The sequence below is a fragment of the Phocoena phocoena genome, chromosome 2 (assembly GCF_963924675.1).
Source record: "Phocoena phocoena chromosome 2, mPhoPho1.1, whole genome shotgun sequence".
NCBI lineage: Eukaryota > Metazoa > Chordata > Mammalia > Artiodactyla > Phocoenidae > Phocoena > Phocoena phocoena.
The window spans coordinates 173,331,550-173,349,228 of NC_089220.1; the positions used below are offsets into that span (position 1 = coordinate 173,331,550).

The 17,679-nt window shown below is 43.7% G+C and overlaps 1 protein-coding gene across 3 annotated transcripts in view; it reads left to right on the forward strand.

The window, feature by feature from the left end:
• The first annotated feature begins 847 nt into the window (after positions 1 to 847).
• SLC39A12 (solute carrier family 39 member 12) overlaps positions 848 to 17,679 on the forward strand; it is a 69,354-nt gene continuing 52,522 nt past the window's right edge. For 2 of the 3 annotated variants that reach the window (XM_065871584.1, XM_065871585.1), the window contains exons 1-3: positions 995 to 1,255; positions 9,647 to 9,928; positions 15,765 to 15,972. In XM_065871584.1, the coding sequence (XP_065727656.1) occupies positions 995 to 1,255; positions 9,647 to 9,928; positions 15,765 to 15,972 (751 nt within the window). Of the gene's footprint in view, positions 1,256 to 9,646; positions 9,929 to 15,764; positions 15,973 to 17,679 lie in introns of all 3 variants that reach the window. The other variant, XM_065871586.1, reaches the window with a different exon arrangement.

Here is a 17,679-nt window from a genome sequence, read left to right on the forward strand (position 1 = left end):
CAATCGGTTGAGATATTAATTTTTTTCCAGAAAGCTGATTGATTCTCAAGCTGTCCTTTCACTTCTTTGCTGAGGCCTGAATATGTGGATTTATCATGGCTCGTGTGGCCTTGAAACTCTCTTGTTTTTCCAAGATAGTTCATACTTTTAATCAACTAAAAAGTAACCAGTATGTTCCCGATGTTACTATTTTCTTTTAGTCCCTTCCTTATCGAAAAGTCTTCTAACTCAACATGGTAGCTGTAATTTATTCAAATTTTTTTTCTGTTTACTTTTATTTACTTACTTCACTGATGAGGCCCATAAATCAATGGGATAAAATGAGGGCGTTTCCTGTTGGCGGGGGTGGAGAGATAAATTAGGAGTTTGGGCTTAATGTATACACACCACTATACATAAAATAGGTAAACAGCAAGTACCTACTATATAGCACAGGGAACTATACTCAATATCTTGTAATAAACTACATAATAGAAAAGAATCTGAAAAAAATATATAAATATACACGTATGTATAACCGAATCACTTTGCTGTACACTTGAAACTAACACAACATTGTAAATCAACTATACTTCAATAAAAAAAATAAATGAGGGTGTTTCCTGCCCCGGGTCTTATGACCTGTAGCACCGTCAGGATGGACAGTGAAATGCATTCTTGCTAATTTTTGACTCTATGTCTATTTCAGAGAGAGACAATATAACACACTTCTTGGCTGTTGTAGGGTTTGAAAGTCTACACCCACCATAGTTTCCTGCCGGTTGGTGGGAGTTATAAGTGAGCTACAGACCCCCAGTTGTTGAGAAACAGCTTGTCATTGCCAATCAGCTTAGCCACCCAATTAATGAATCCTTTCAAACCTGTTGCAGGCACAGTAATTAAAGGCTTTATTTTTCCTCTTTCCACAGACATTCCTCCAGTTACAAGTTGACACCGTGAACACCAACCCACCCACCGCCATCAGAGGCAGACTTGGGCTAAAGGAAGAGTGGAAATGTGCTTCTGGAGAAAGCTTTCTGTATTCGGGGTGCCATTGTTCCTTCTACTCAGCCTGGTTCCCTTGACTGAGACAGAAAGACCCTCAACTCCAGACAGCAGCGGCACTTGGAGTCCAGGGCAACTGACGGAAATTCTACATGTTCTCTCGGCAGAAGAGCCCACGCCCCTGAACCACTCAAGAAACCTCATCAGAACGCTGCTAGAGAAAACCGGGTGCCCACGGAGGACAGACGGAAGGCAAGGAGATTGCAATCTGGTTAGTGCCATAGAATGGGATCAGGGACAAGGGCATTTTCCAAAGAGAGCCATGCATTCCTTAGCCGCTTACTTTAGGAAAGAAAAATCCATTGCAAACCTTCCAGTATCCGAGTGGGCAATGCATTATAGTGTAATAACTCCCATATTTGGGATATGACAAATCATAAAGCATTCTGCATATGGCATTTAGAGACAGGGAGAACTTGTTTTTATTAAAATGGTAATGCTTCTGTAAGCCTTTCTACGACGCTTCTACAGATTTAGAGGTATTTATTTGCAGGTATGCACTTCTAGATCCCTTTTCTTTCTGATTGACTAATCCTTTTAATGAGCTTGCAATGACCTTGAACATGATTGGTTAGATAGATGCCATTTGTTTTCTGAGGCATAATAATACCAATCTGATATTTGTCTAATGTTGAATTTTTTAAGTACTTTCTCCCGGATATCGGTAGGTGTGTTCTAATATTTTGCATCGTGGGGAGTTAATGAATTGGATTATCATCTGCTTAAAAATGAGGAATCTAAGCTGGGGAAGGGAAGTGCTCCCAGTGGGGCTAAAATGGGCCCCAGAAACCCATTTTCCAGGCATTTCCTAGTCTATCAAGTGACTCTCAAACTCTGGCTATCTATTAGCATCACTTGGCCAGGTTCCACAAAATACCCAGGCTGGAGCTTCCTTCTCCAGAGATTGAGATTTCACTTTCCCTGGATGGAATTTTTAAAAATCTCTGCAGGCCACTTTAATGTAAAATCAGCATTACTGTAAAATCAACATTTAATGTAAAATCAGAATGTCTCCATTGGGTGGGGGGAGGGGAGAATGACCAGAGCAGCCCCCAGAGGCAAGAGCCCATGTCTTAAAATGACTGCAGACAAAAAACAGACCAAAACAGTCTGAGCATCCCTTTCCTGAGATGAGATTTTTCAGAATGAACTCACTCACAAATAAATAAGTAAATAAATGAAGACATAACTAACTAAATAAGAGAGGCAAATCATTTCTCCCCAAAATAAATTTTAGCAGATCTTCTCAATCACGCTTTGTTCTGGGGGAAACCTTTCTTGGCCAAATGTTTTGTTTTTTTGTTTTTGTTTTTTTCACAGAAGGGTCTTGCTAACAGAATTTTTCTCTGCTCTTTGCAAACAGTAAATAATTCAGTAATCAGTAAAACTCCCAAGGGTTCCCAGAGAAAACATGTGTTGTAAAGGCAACTCATCTGTGATGACAGTAATTTATATATATAGCAACAGAAGACTTCCCACCGGAAATAACTAGGAGTCATATCTTATTAATGTCCTCCGAGAATTCGCTTCAGAGAAATGTTCTCTAATGACATGAAATGCCTTATTAAGGCTGGTTGGATATTACTTTAGCTTGGGGGGGATGTAAACAGGCAAGATTATTCTCCATTTTTGGGGGGGGGGAGTGGGTTGTTTTGTACGTTTTTTTGATTTCTATGACATTAACAAGTATTTGGCCAATTTAGTTTCTGTTCCATTCCTAGGAAGTGAAACACTGTCTGTAATAGCTTCACCCTCCTGCTGCCGCTGTTTCTCTTTCTCTAAGAGACTAAGGTTAAAAAAAAGGCTGATCTCAGCTTCACCTGCTCAGAAGTCTCCAGTTTACCCGAATCACCATATTCTAAGCAAGGAGCCCATGGAATCTCTCAGTGTCAATTCACAGAAACCAGGGAGAAACACCTGGGTTTACAAACTCCCACATTCTGGTGCAAACCAGAAGTTTTCACCATGTTCTTGAAACTTTTTTTGTCTTTCTAGGGACTCTGTCTACAGAGAGGCAGGGTACCTATCAGAAGTTCCGTGATAAAAAGAGGGCAAGGGAGTGAGTTCAGGTCCTTAAATGTCTGAGAAAAGAGATCCGTGTGTATCCTGAATTTGTGGGGAGGAAAAAAAAAAGTTCCCAATTTTATTTCAGATCTAGGTAAAAACTGAATTTTCAAAAAAACTGAAGTTTTTAAGGGCACTGCACATTTAAAAGTAAATCCATTCAAGCTGCCGCCTTTGAATATGGTTACTCTTGCCTGATCATGGCTTTCCTTTTTCTTTATTTTAATTTTTTAACGGGAAGGGTGAGAAGGGGGTTTTAATACATTTAATGAGGGATTAGTTAACTCGGAAAGAATAAATTCCACTTCAGGTATGATGAGAACCACGAGCCTGCATGGGTTCCAGGCATGGGGAAGGGAAAAGAATCTGGTTTGGAGTCAGTCAGCACTGGGTCCGTATCCTTGTTCTGGCACCGTCTAGCTGTTAGGATGCCGAGATGCTGATTCCTTTCTCAGGGGGCTCCCTGTGAGGTCACATGACCATCTATGAATGCATATACGAGCTCAAGCTCTCTTCCCCTGTTATATTCGCGGAAATGTCCAGTGCCCCTTTTCCAGGTCACTGGAGCAGCTTTTGTGAAGGACCTTCAGTGCTGCTGAGAAAACAAGACTTTACTCTGCGACCCCTCCTGCTCATCCCTCGGCCCCGCCCACCTCGACTGTCCCCAGAGGTTTGGGGATTTTTTTTTTTTTTTTTTTTTTTTTTTTTTTTTTGTGGTACGCGGGCCTCTCACTGTTGTGGCCTCTCCCGTTGCGGAGCACAGGCTCCGGACGCGCAGGCTCAGCGGCCATGGCTCACGGGCCCAGCTGCTCTGCGGCACGTGGGATCTTCCCGGACCGGGGCACAGACACATCTCCCCTGCATCGGCAGGCGGACTCTCAACCACTGCGCCACCAGGGTAGCCCGAGGTTTGGGGATTTTAACCAAGATCTCCAGGCGATTCTCAGACACATTCAGAGAGAATCAATGCTTTAAGGTCCTGCATTTAATTCCCTCCCCCATCCCCGAGTTGTCATAATAGTGATGGGATAAAGTTTGAAAAGCATCAAGCTTTATCTTAACTTGTTTATTGAGAAAGTTTATGTGAACTCTTCTCAGTTAAGACTTTCCTTTCTGTCACTTAGAAATGCCACTAAATCTAGTACAGACCCACAAAAAGCTAGCGCCGGTCATCAGCTGACATCCTTCCAGATCTTTGTCTGGGAGGAAAAGGAAGAAATATAATTTCCCTCTTGTGTTGTATAGTCAATTGTTAGCAACCCTGCCCCCTCCTAAAACAGAACTTTAAAAATCTAAGAACTTAAAAGAAGGCAGTTGACTTACCCATAACCCGAAATCAAATTCTAAACATCTCTTGGTCTAAAATTCCTCAAGCTAACCCTGCAGGTTCTGACAACTGCCTTACTAACACAGAAGATTTCATATAGCCTTTTGTCGCTGAGGCTCTCGGCCTGAAATACACAAGCAGTAAACAAAGCTGAATTAAGCAGCTGGGAAAAGGCAGTCTGATTTGGCTCCAGGGTTCATAGAAAATTACTACCAAACGTCTGAGTAGTCCATTTAGCTTAGTAGAGAGGACTTCTCACAATTTGACTAGTCTTTTTTTTTTACCAAAGTTTATTTCCTTATGAAGTTGGAAAACAAATTCCCAGAATCTGTGTTTTTCTTTTCCTCTTAAACCTTATGCCTCCACCTGAAGAGATCAAAGGAAGTCAATGGATTATTTCTGAATGAGGCCATTCTTCTTCAACAAAGAATCACTTTAGGGGCTTTCCTGGTGGCGCAGTGGTTGAGAGTCTGCCTGCTGATGCAGGGGACACGGGTTCGTGCCCCGGTCCAGGAAGATCCCACATGCCGCGGAGCGGCTGGGCCCGTGAGCCATGGCTGCTGAGCCTGCGCGTCAGGAGCCTGTGCTCCGCAACGGGAGAGGCCACAACAGTGAGAGGCCCGCGTACCGCAAAAAAAAAAAAAAAAAAAAAATCACTTTACTGGAGTCAGAGCCTGGGACAGATCTGATGCCTGTGGGGTGCCAGTATTTGCAAAATTTTGCTAAACATCCTCTCCCAAACCACAACTGAGCCACTTTGGAAAACTGTAACAACTGAAACAAATCTAGTGGTAATGAACTGAAAATCCCAGTCCCCCCACCAACCCCCATAGCAATTTTTGTCACGTCCACGCCCAGAGGAGATTTTACCTTATGTTAGCTCTTCCGATTCTCCCTGCACCACTCCGTCCTCAAGCCACCACCTTCTGCATTAAGGTAACTTGTCAAAGACTCAAATATCGGAGCACAGAGTTTTCACCACATGGTCCTCTGATTCACCATTAAGTTCCATTTCAGCAGGCCTCAAAATCTTAAGCAAGGGGTAGGCTACCTCTGTTCATTCAAGATGACCAAAATCTCTAGCAAGATAAAATGAGCTGCTTCCACAACTTATTTAAACTTTTCCAAGTCAGAAACTGATTTACCTTCCAACATGTAAGCATTTTACCAAAAAATTCTGGAGTGAACATTTGCCTGATTGTGTTCAGGGTACTCTATCTAGCCTGATAGGAGAGGGGGCTCTACCTGCCCTGATAGGAGAGGGGGCTCTACCTGCCCTGATAGGAGAGGGGGCTCTATCTAGCCTGATAGGAGAGGGGGCTCTACCTGCCCTGATAGGAGAGGGGGCTCTACCTGCCCTGATAGGAGAGGGGGCTCTACCTGCCCTGATAGGAGAGGGGACTCTACCTGCCCTGATAGGAGAGGGGACTCTACCTGCCCTGATAGGAGAGGGGGCTCTACCTGCCCTGATAGGAGAGGGAACTCTATCTAGCCTGATAGGAGAGGGGACCCTATCTACTCTGATAGGAGAGGGGACTGTACCTGCCCTGATAGGAGAGGGAACTCTATCTAGCCTGATAGGAGAGGGGACCCTATCTACTCTGATAGGAGAGGGGACTGTACCTGCCCTGATAGGAGAGGGAACTCTATCTAGCCTGATAGGAGAGGGGACCCTATCTACTCTAATAGGAGAGGGGACTCTATCTAGCCTGATAGGAGAGGGGACTCTATCTAGCCTGATAGGAGAGGGGACTCTATCTTACCCTCTTTTCTGCTACCTCCTGCCTCACCCCTAGAAAGGCACAGAGCAAAAGCCTGGAGAAGGAGCCACGAGTGGACAAGGGCCTCGGGCTGCTTGGATGGGATACAGGGTGGCCACAGACACTGCTGTGTGCAACCAGCACACAACCACACCTGGGCCCCATACACGTGGTCTGGTGGCCTCACGGAGGTCCTACATGTGCTTGGTGCTCTTATTCCCACCTACCCGGCGCCATCAGACGACCTGAATAGCACTTGGAAGTCTCTAAAGGTGAACTTGTTCAACCCGCTGGCTGTACCACGTTCTCACTGATGGACATTATAACCTTACCAATCCCCTAGCCTCCTAATTGACCAGATCTCTTCCTACCAAACAGGAGGGAGAGAAAGTTACCTGGCGAGGGGCTGCACAGCAAGTGCAAAGTCTGTCAGTGGCAGAGCAGGAATTAAGACTGGGCCACCACTATTAACTGTGTGGCTTTAGGTACGTTACTCACCCTCTCTTAAACTTGGCTTACACATATCCTAAGGGTATATTTTCCTCATAGAAGGACAACATACTTCATACTTAATTCTGTGCAGGATCTTTGCATACTGCATATATATGTACCTGTTAATTAATTCTTTATGAATTAAGTAATTGGGTAATTGGTATTCTGAATGCTTTTGCTTGTGCAGAAATACTTGGTGGATTATGATGTGGGCTTTTTTTTTTCCATTTAAAATAATGCAATGAGTTTCCCCCCTTTGAAAAATTGGTCATCCGACACCTTTTCCAGAACCAATTAGACTTATACTCTGAGGGATGCCTTGATATGGAAGATACTTAGCGCTGTCTTGGACACATGGCTTCCGATAAATGGTAGCTGATGTGACCGATGGTTTTCCCGGTACTTCAGTTTCAGGAGGTTATTTGGCGCAAAGCTCGATTCAGGTGATTCACCTCCCTGGGTCCTGGTGTCAGTCCCGTCTAACAGCTACCAACCTACGGAGTTTTCTCTAGGGCTGAGGAGGGAACAGAAAAGGGCTGCTGCAGTTTTGGTGGCTGCGTTTAATATTGACACTCAGAGTTGATCTTGTTGGGAAGCCTGCGTCCGGTTGCTGAGGTTTTGGCCTCTCACAGTTGAGTTGGGGAGAAATTGGAATCTGTGTGGCTTGCGAAGAATGTGATTCATGCTTTGCCTCACAGATGGATGACATGTTTCTTTCTGGCTCAGATGGTATTTTCCAGATGTTACCCAGTGGGACACACAGCAGACATGGAATTAGGACCCCTGAAACTTCCACCTCAAGAACAGATGAAAAGATTTCATAGTGGATTATCCCACAGTGGGACAACTCCCCTGGGGCTCAAGATAGGCATATTTTATGTATATATGTATGTATGTATGTATTTATTTACTGGCCAGACCACGCAGCATGTGGGAACCTACTTCCCCAAGCGGGGATCAAATCTGCGTCCCCTGCATTGGAAGAGCAGACTCTTAACCACAGGACCACCAGGGATGTCCTTCAGATAGGCATCTCTTGATGCCTTCACTCTGAGGCTGGTGCCATGTCATGAGCTGCTTCTCAGATCCTGGGAGCATTTCCAGAAGCTACCCAACTGTCTCTGAAGAAACACAGCTCTTATCTTGCTGGGAGAGCTTCTCTTCCACAACCCCTGTGTCTGTCTTTTTCTCACTGTCCCAACCCATTATCCCAAACACCGTCCTCTGCTATGTAAACTTCCCAGATTAGATAAGCCAGCTGTCTATCTGTGGGTTGTGAAACAAAGCATCATGGAAGCATTTTTAGTAATTCTCGAACCACCACCATTTCTGTTAATAGCAGGATGTGGTGACTGATTGCATCTCAGAAAGGACTGACATCAATTCTCTTAGGTAGGCTAAGAGAGAAGCAGATGGTACTCGTTCATTCCACTTTTACTCTTCTTAAGTGCCAGGCATGGTGCTAGAGGCTGAGGATAGACCTGTGCACAAAACAGACAAAATCCAGCCTTAACGAGCCAGTTGTCTTCAAGAGGAAATAGAAAAGAAACAAGGAGACATAGTAACCTTAGAATCCTAGTTCTATGAAAAAAAGGAAAAATGGTAATGCTGGAGCTACCTGTGGCTGTTAGGCGCTTAATATGTGGCTCATCCCAGTTGCGATATGCTGATACGTGTAAAGCACACAGCAGATTTCAAAGACTTAGTGTGACAAAAAGAACATCAAATAGCTCATTAATACTTTTTTAGAGTTTTGATTATGTGTTGAAATGATCATATCTTGTGTTAGACCCAAACGGTCTACGAGGGATTCCAACTCGCCCAAGAACCGCCAAGAGTCGAGAGCCGTTGCAACACGCAAGAGGTTTATTAGGAGCCGATGCACCGGGGTTCCCTGAACCTCACGCAGGAGGCCGATGGGAACCCCTAAAAGCGGAATCACATACTTTTTATAGGTTTATCTACTCATAGGGCGGGTATATTCTCACAATGATTGGGTAAATGTGGTGACTTTTGAATTCATTGGCTTAGGAACTTTTGTCCCACCTTCTGGCCGTTATAGTTGTTTGTTCATTGTGGCGGTTAGGGCGTATACCTGTTACGGGCAACTGGAAAATTACCCGCTGTCTGGAAAGTCCCCGTCAACTGAAAAACTCCAAGAATTGGTTTCGATAGGGAGAAGGAGTGGCGCACGATAGGGAGAAGAATTGGTTTACGGGAACAAGTGAAGGGGTGGAAAGTCCCTAAAGGCCCCACACTTGCATATATATTTCCAGAAAATATATTATTCACATTAATTTCACCTGTTTCTTTTTACGGTTTAAAATGTGGCTACTAGAAAATTTAAAACGTGCCTCACGTTTGTAGCCTGTGTGATATTTTTGTTGAACGGCGCTGTGCCGGAGAACACGGGGCAGGGATGGGGACTTTGGAAATGGTATCTGGGAAGGCATCCCTGAGGAAGTGGCACTTGAAACTGAGACCTGAGAAATCAGGTGGGAAAGAGCCTGGTGGAACTGACAGAAAATCACAGGGGCAGAAGTTGAGTGAGAGAGGTGGAGGGAGGCTAAGGTAAGGTAAGAGAGGTAGGATGGGCAGAAGCCAGACTGAGGAGAAAATTATAAGGAGCTTGGATTTCATTCTAGATGCAATGAGGCATCACGTTAAAAGCCAGAGTCAGCTGGTGTTAATCAAGGCAGAAAAGGGACAGCTTGCGTTAATATAGTTGGAGATAGAAAGGTTGCATTTAGGGAATAAGGGCTTCTGGGAGGACATCCTTTTTATATAAAAGTCCAACCATGATTGTCTTGCTTGAATTGGGCTTTTGAAGCTGCCTACTTTCCCCTCCTATTCATAAAATAATAAGCAACTGAGACTCTGTGGTCGTTAATGTTCTGGGACTATTTGTCAAGCTTTGTTTCTGTTTTTTATTTTTATTTTGTGGGGTTTTTTTGCACAGTGCTTCGAACCAGATGCCCTGTTACTAATAGCTGGAGGAGATTTCGAGGATCAGCTCAGAGAGGAAGTGGTCCAGAGAGTTTCTCTTCTCCTCCTCTATTACATCATTCATCAGGAAGAGATCTGCTCTTCCAAGCTCAACATGAGTAATAAGGAGTATACATTTTACCTACACAGCCTTCTCAGCCTCAGGCAGGATGAAGACTCCTATTTCCTTTCACAGAATGAGACGGAAGATATCCTGGCTTTCACCAGGCAGTACTTTGACACTTCCAGAAGCCAGGTAAGAAAGTCAGAATTGCTAACTAGCTCTCCTGCTAAGATACAGTCTCAGAGCATGATTTTTTTGGTCACTGATTCATTCCTAGGAAACTCAAAAACTTCTGAGAGGTAAGTAATTGTGGTTTTTAGTGATGGGATGTTAAGTGATGTAATTTAAAATTCTGAGTCTGAAGGGGAAATGTAACAACTAATCATGTGAATGTACAAAAATATTTCTTTTATTTTGTTTAATTCAGAATAAGCCTCAACAAAGCTGTTTTGTTTTTAAAGAAAAAAGAAGGGGGGGTGGATGTAATGATTACTCAGTTGTCAGATGAGTTTTAGGCGGAAGCTGGGTGGGTGGGCAGGCAGACCAGGTGACGGGGCAGCTCTGTTCTGAGTCCCCCTGAGCACTAAAGTGAGCGTGACTCATGGCTTTTGATCATGCTCTCACTGTAGCGGTGAGAGCAGTGTGTCTATTTGCCTTGCCTCCTGGCAAGGGAAGGATTAGGCATTAAGAGTTGGCGAGAGATGAATTAGTCATTAGTTAGTTCCCTGAGGATGCAGCTTGCAAAAAGCATTATTCATGACAGCACAGACATTATCTCTTTCGTGGCTTGTAATTGGTGCTGCATGTGGTCAGGGGTCCCAAGTGCTTTTCTTTTCTCACAGTTCCCACTCTTAGGAAATGGGTGTCTTGTTGCCTTCATTACTAGTCCAGCAAAAGCTGGCCTTTCAGTTACTTTTTTTTTTTTTTTTTTTTTTTTGCGGTACGCGGGCCTCTCACTGCTGTGGCCTCTCCCGCCGCGGAGCACAGGCTCCGGACGCGCAGGCTCAGCGGCCATGGCTCACGGGCCCAGCCGCTCCACGGCATGTGGGATCCTCCCGGACCGGGGCACGAACCCGCGTCCCCTGCATCGGCAGGCGGACTCCCAACCACTGCGCCACCAGGGAAGCCCCAGTTACCTTTTTGCTTTCTGCTTTGTGATGGGAAGTTTAGGCTGAAAACGTTCTCTGAACGTGGGGTTTTTTAAGCCGTATTTTCTTAAAGAATGAATTGAGGAGCTACCAGCACATTTTGAAGACTGTGGCAGAATGGGTTTTTTTTTTTTTTCTCTTGAATTATTCATTGACGTGTCTTAGTCCGTTTGGGCTGATATAACATAAATGCCATAAGCTGGGTGGTTTATAAACAACAGAAATTTATTCTCATAGTTCTGGAGGCTGGGAAGTCCAAGATCAAGGTGCTGGGCAGATTTGGTGTCTGGTGAGAGGCTACTTTTTGGTTAACAGGTGGTCATCTTTTTGTTGTGTCCTCACCTGGTGGAAGGAGCAAGGGAGCTCTTGGGATCTCTTATACAAGGGCACTAATTCTATTCATGAGGGCTCCACCCTCATGACCTAATCACCTCCTAAAAGCCCCACCTCCTAATACCATCACATTGATAATTAGGATTTCAACATGCAAATTTTGGGGGGGGTGACACAAACATTCATTCTATAACAACATATAGTGATAAATTTGATTCTTGACCTCAAATCTGGTTTCTAGGAGTTCAAAGGTATCTGTGCAATCAGGCTACAACTTAATGCCAGCAAAAATATCCTCCAGTTTGCTGTAAATTTCTCTTGTAATTGGCAGAACGAATGGAAAGACTGTTTACTAAGGACTTTGGGGATATCACTTCAGTAATTTTAATCTGTGGCTCTCAAACATGGTTATATTTTTTCTTTCTATTTCCAAGGGATAAAATGGGGTTCCTGTATAGAATTCAGTTTTTTGCTTAAATAGGGAGGTGTGCCTACCTAGAATTTCCTCAGTTCAACGTCTACGTAATGTAAGATTGGTTCAAATGAGCCACTAGGATTTTAGTCATCCTATGTGTTACTGTCTTGATACAGGTTAAATGCAAATGCAAAGCCAGCACTTAAAGGCAGATGGAGTCTATATATTTAATGTAGATTTATGGTTATCCAACATATACTGCAAATACCTGGGCTTCCGAAAGTATGTGAGATTAAACATTCCTAGAACAGAATAAAGTAATTGAATATTATGTGTAGACCTACGTTACTCATCTATTCAGTCAGGAAGAAGTGAGCTACTGGTGAGTCATAACCCTGTGCTAGGCCTCAGAACAACTGTCTCCTGGAGGATACCACTGTCACCAGTTCCTGGGAAGGGTCCTGTGGCCCATGCCCTTGGGGTAGGCTTCCGCTAGGAAGTCAGTCATTCTCGACTTGCAGGAGGCCTCTTGGCACCTCACTGCAGGCTGCTGCTCTCTTTGACTAGGGGGTGTAAGGTCACAGAAGATGCTGGCGGTCCAGGCCCACCATGACTAGCATTTCTAGGTCTTGCTTTCATGGGACTCAACCTCCATAGGTCGAGCCACTAACAGCAACTCCAGGCGGTCCTTAACCAGCTCACTAAGAGTGACAGCCTTACACCATCATATTCTGATTTAGCGACCCTCCCTAATGGTCCAAAATCTAAATATCCGTCTCTTCTTTCCTTCTCTTCCTACTCTGTTTTATCTTCCTGACTCAATCTCTTAATGCAACCACCTCTCTCCATTCTTTCCACTCTTTTGCTGTTTCCATGGTAAATGTACGTGGTGCTCTACTAGCCCTGCCTCTTATATGGAGGATGGGTATTCGTGACCACATCCTAAGGACTTTGGGATTGGAAACCATGGTTAGAATCCTCCTTTGTCCTCAGTGGCACATTGAGAGGTTACTCTTTCACACCCTCCATGAAAAACTCACACTTATATGAGGTTCACACTCTCTTATTTTAACTTGTTCTTGTCATCCATGAATCTTCTGGCTACTTCTCCAAATTTGTTAAAATTTTGGTAACTGCCTCTCCGCCTTCCCCGCTGCTCCCCACCATAGCTATGAATAGGCTCTTGCCAAGCTCACCAATTACAAACTTAAAAAAGAAATAAATTCAGGATATTGAATATAGCTCCCTAAACCATAATGGAAAAGAGTATGAAACAGAATATATATATATATATAGAGAGAGAGAGAGAGAGAGAGAGCGCTGAGTCACTTTGCTGTACAGCAGAAATGAAATACAACATTGTAAATCAACTAGACTTCAATAAAATAAATAGATAGATAAATAAATCTGATCCACACTTTTCCCACCTTGTCCTATGTCACAAGAAGGCAACATTGATGTCGTAACCTACCCTTGAGTCCTCATTGGATGAACATACTTCCTCCTTCCCACACTCCTGTACATTGTGTCTCTCAACCATCTCTGTCCTTCTCTTTGCTCTCTCACTTTTGTCAAGTCTTGCCTCCATGAAGCTCTCTTTTGCTCTTTGATTTCTGTCAGCCCATACTTCATGTTTTTTCCCGTTCACATCACCCCCATCTCCTGGTTTTTTCTCACTTGTCCAGCTGTTCTGTATCAGGTTCCTTTATAGGATCCACTTGACCTGCCATCCTTAAATCATGGCATCCTTGTTGAGTGGGATGCTCTCACAACGTCAAGCATTCCTAAACACTGATGACTATCAATTCCGTTGCAAGCCAGCCCAGATTTCTCTTTTGAGCCATCGACTCATATATACACCCATCTTTAAAAATCTCCATGTTTATATTTCCTCAGCACTTGAAACTCAATATTAAAATCAAAAGTCATATTTCTATTTCTGAACCTGTTCTTTCTTTGATGTTGCTTATGTAGCTCTTGAAATAGTCTCTACTTTGGCTTGTAGATGCTTCACATTCCTGTTTTTTTCCCCTCTGACCCCTATTTTCACCTTTGCAGGCTCTTTCTCTGTGTAGATTTTAAGCATTAGTGCTCTTTCAGGTGTGGTCTTAGCTCTCATCATTCTATATGCTTTCTCTGGGGTACCACATCTATACTTAAAGATGACTCACCAGAGTGTATCTCCATCCCAGACCTCTTCCCTGCACTCCAGACCCACATAGACTATATAACATCTTTTCTTTAAGGATATGGTAAAGGCACCTCACACTTAAAATATCCAAAATCAAGGTTATAAATCAACCCGACGAGATCCAGTCTTCATGTATCACTTCATAGGTCAGCAAATAGCATCATCATCCAGTCAAATGCCCAGCTAGAAATTTTAATTCCCAAATTTCTTCCCCCTTTATATCTAATCCAAGTCCTACTGCTGTTACCTCCTGAAGAGATCCCTAACCTGTTGACTTACTCCATTATCATCATCACTGTCTTGTACCTGGGCTACAGTAATGGCCTTCTTACTGTGCTACTAGGAAGCACTGACTCTCTTTCCAGTCTATTTGTGCTCCACCAGGTAGCTAGAGTGAATCTGTCAAAACACACATCCAGTCCTATAACCCCCATTCCCAAACCTTGCTCACAATTCCCCTTTGGCTTCCAGTTGATTTGAGGATAAAGGGCGAACTCCGCTAAATGCCAGTAGACCTTCAGCTTTCACCATGCTCCCCTTACTTCGCCCACTCCAATGACTGCCCTCCTTCCAGCTGTGTATATCTGCCACCCTTCTTCCTGCCACAAAAATTTTGCATATGCTGTGTCTCCTGCCTGGGCTATTCCTTTCTCCCACTCCTTCAGATCAGTGTGTGTGTGTGTGTGTGTGTGTGTGTGTGTGTGTGCGTGTGTGTGTGTGTGCACACGTGCGCCACAATCCCAAGGAAGCCTTCTTGGGTCTGCCTGACTGGGTCAAATAGCTGTCTACTTTTACATCATTGTACCATGTACCTCTCCTTCAAAGCAACTGCCAGTTATCAGCTTACATTTGATTACATTATTGGTTCATCAACAATAGTGAACTTTAAGCTCCAGGGCAGGCAGGCACTGCATTTCCAGTACCTAGGGAAGCACCAGATATATACTGGGTATTTGGGGGGAGAATTTGTGGGATAGTGGGCGGTATTACCATTATACAGTTGTCAAACCCAGAAACCTTAGTCTTTTTTTTTTTTTTTTGGCGGTACGCGGGCCTCTCACTGTTGTGGCCTCTCCTGTTGTGGAGCACAGGCTCCGGACGCGCAGGCTCAGCGGCCATGGCTCACGGGCCCAGCCGCTCCGTGGCATGTGGGATCTTCCCGGACCGGGGCACGAACCCGTGTCCCCCGCATCGGCAGGCGGACTCCCAACCACTGTGCCACCAGGGAAGCCGCTGATTCATTTTTGACTCTGCACTCCTCCACATTTTCTTCCAAGTCCTTCTAAGGCTAACTTCTTAATATTCTTCAAATACATCTGCTTCTTTCCATGTCTAGTGCTACCGTCTTAGGTCACGAGATATTTTGGATTAATCAATAACTTCTTAACCAGACTTCTTGCCCTCAAGTTCTAACCCTGTCAGTCCATTTACTACTTTGCCACCTGAGTGACACTTCTGTAACCTACCTTATTGTACATTCTCTTGTTTATAATATTCCGTGGTTTCTCTGGGGCCTTAAGGGGAAATTTATTTTTTAAATTTAATTGAAGTGTAGTTGATTTACAACGTGGTGTTAATTTCTGCTGTACAGCAATGTGAGTCAGTTATGCATATATATGTGTGTAGTTTTTTCATATTCTTTTCCATTATGTTTTATCATAGGATATTGAATATAGTTCCCTGTGCTCTACAGTAGGACAGTGAGAAAGATTAGATAAATAAGAATCAAAGGGATGGGAGTTAGAAAATTCAGTGTCATGGAAGATGAAAGAAACAAGCATTTTCCAGATAGAATTCTGTCTGAGACTAGAGAATGATGGTAAGCACATTCCCACAAACAATTCACTCCTCTTTTAGAAGAATGATTCCTTGTCTTTAGATGTTCTAATCAGAATAATTTCAGAAGTTAAAATTTTCTTTTTGCTTTGTGTCTGACTTCAGTGTATGGAAACCAAAGTGCTGCAGAAGAAATCTGGTATCTCAAGCAGTGATGGCGCCGATGAAAACACACTTCCTCAGTTGGCTGAGACAATCATTGCTTTGTCCCTCCAAGGTGTTTGTCTGGGACAAAGAAACTTGCCGTCCCCAGACTATTTTACAGAATATATTTTCAGTTCCTTGAATAGTACACATACGCTCCATCTATCAGGTAAGGATGCTTTTCATGAATTTCACTTCCCAGTCACACCTACTAAATATAAACTGTGCCAAAAACAAAAGCAGAATCATTGCGATGACTGAATTTGTCCAGGTATGTTTTAAACACCCTTTTAATCTCAGCATGTAGTGAGACAGCCCAGGGGGCCTTTTCAGGGCAGACATGCTATGATATGCATGTGGTGATAAGGCAAAAATATGCACTCAGGGCTTCCCTGGTGGTGCAGTGGTTGAGAGTCCGCCTGCCGATGCAGGGGACGCGGGTTCGTGCCCCGGTCCGGGAAGATCCCACATGCCGCGGAGCGGCTGAGCCCGTGAGCCATGGCCGCTGAGCCTGCGCGTCCGGAGCCTGTGCTCCGCAACCGGAGAGGCCACAACAGTGAGAGGCCCGCGTACTGCAAAAAAAAAAAAAAAAAATTGCACTCAGCTCATTTGAGCAGGGATGATGAAATTGTGGATGGAGAGCCAAAGGGAGAGATTTTTATGATCTGCTACAAGTACTAACTGAACACTTTCCTGTTTGGTACAAAGTGCTGGGCCCCGGGGGACAGAGTATCACGTAGAAGGATAAAATAGTATTCTAAAGGGTGCAAGAGGCGTGGTAGCAGTTTGCTTGGAACCATAAAAGTAAGTCATTTAATGTTAAATAAAAGTACTGTAAAATACGCATCCTGGCTACATTCGTGACAGCCAGCATTGGAGGGATCCGAGGTAAAATAAGACATCACGAAAGGAATCAGAATGTGTGTTTCACGCATTTCTTTGTACTTGACATTAAGAGTGAAATGACTTATTTTTTCATCTGCATCAGAATGCCCTGCTTTGCACACACACCAAGGTCACATTCTTCCTCTTGGGAAGTCACAACATAGAAGAGAAATACAAATTTTCCAAGGTACCAGCAACACCCTCATGATCTAGATAAATCTTCTAACTCTGAAAGGGATCAAGAGCTAGGAGTCATACAATTCCATGCAGAACTTTCTCTGACTTGTTTGTCTAACCCACTGAACGACAGTTGTGTCTTTCTGCAATTCGTGTGTCTTTGCTTTAAGAAACGAGAGAAAGAAATCTTTATTAAGATGAAAGTTGAAGTATAATTCAATCACGTTACCTAGATGTCATCACTAGGAAATAGGCCGGGGGAAAGCATGCTACGCTGAGAATGATTTTGATGTAGCAAACAGGAATTGCTAAATTCAGATTTTGAGTGATTGAGTTTTAGCGGGACAGTTTGCATATCAACCGAAGGAATGGAATGATTTCCCTTTTCAAGTAAAAATGTATGCCCCTTGCAATAGGAAGAGCCATCAGACCAGAATACAGAATAGAGTTAGAGCAAGCTGTACTGTAAGATCAAGGCAAGTTGTCTAGATATTGACCATCATGGACCCTGGATAAAAAAACTAAAATAATTGTTTGTGAGAGGTGTTCAGTATCACCCACTTGGCACAAAGCGGCCGCGTTTGCATTTGAGAAGTCAGAATTCCATCCCATCCCCGTGCAATTAGATGCTTCTTCCAGAGGCCCCAAGGCATTTTTTGCTAATGACTGCCTCTGAGCTGGGGCTCTACTGATACTAATTGTATTTTGGGCCAGAGGGGGAAAAAAGTATGGTATTTTAAATTTTTTGTAATGTTTTTATTATAGAGATTGTTAAACATAAAAAGTAGAAACAATAAAATAGTGTACCCCCATG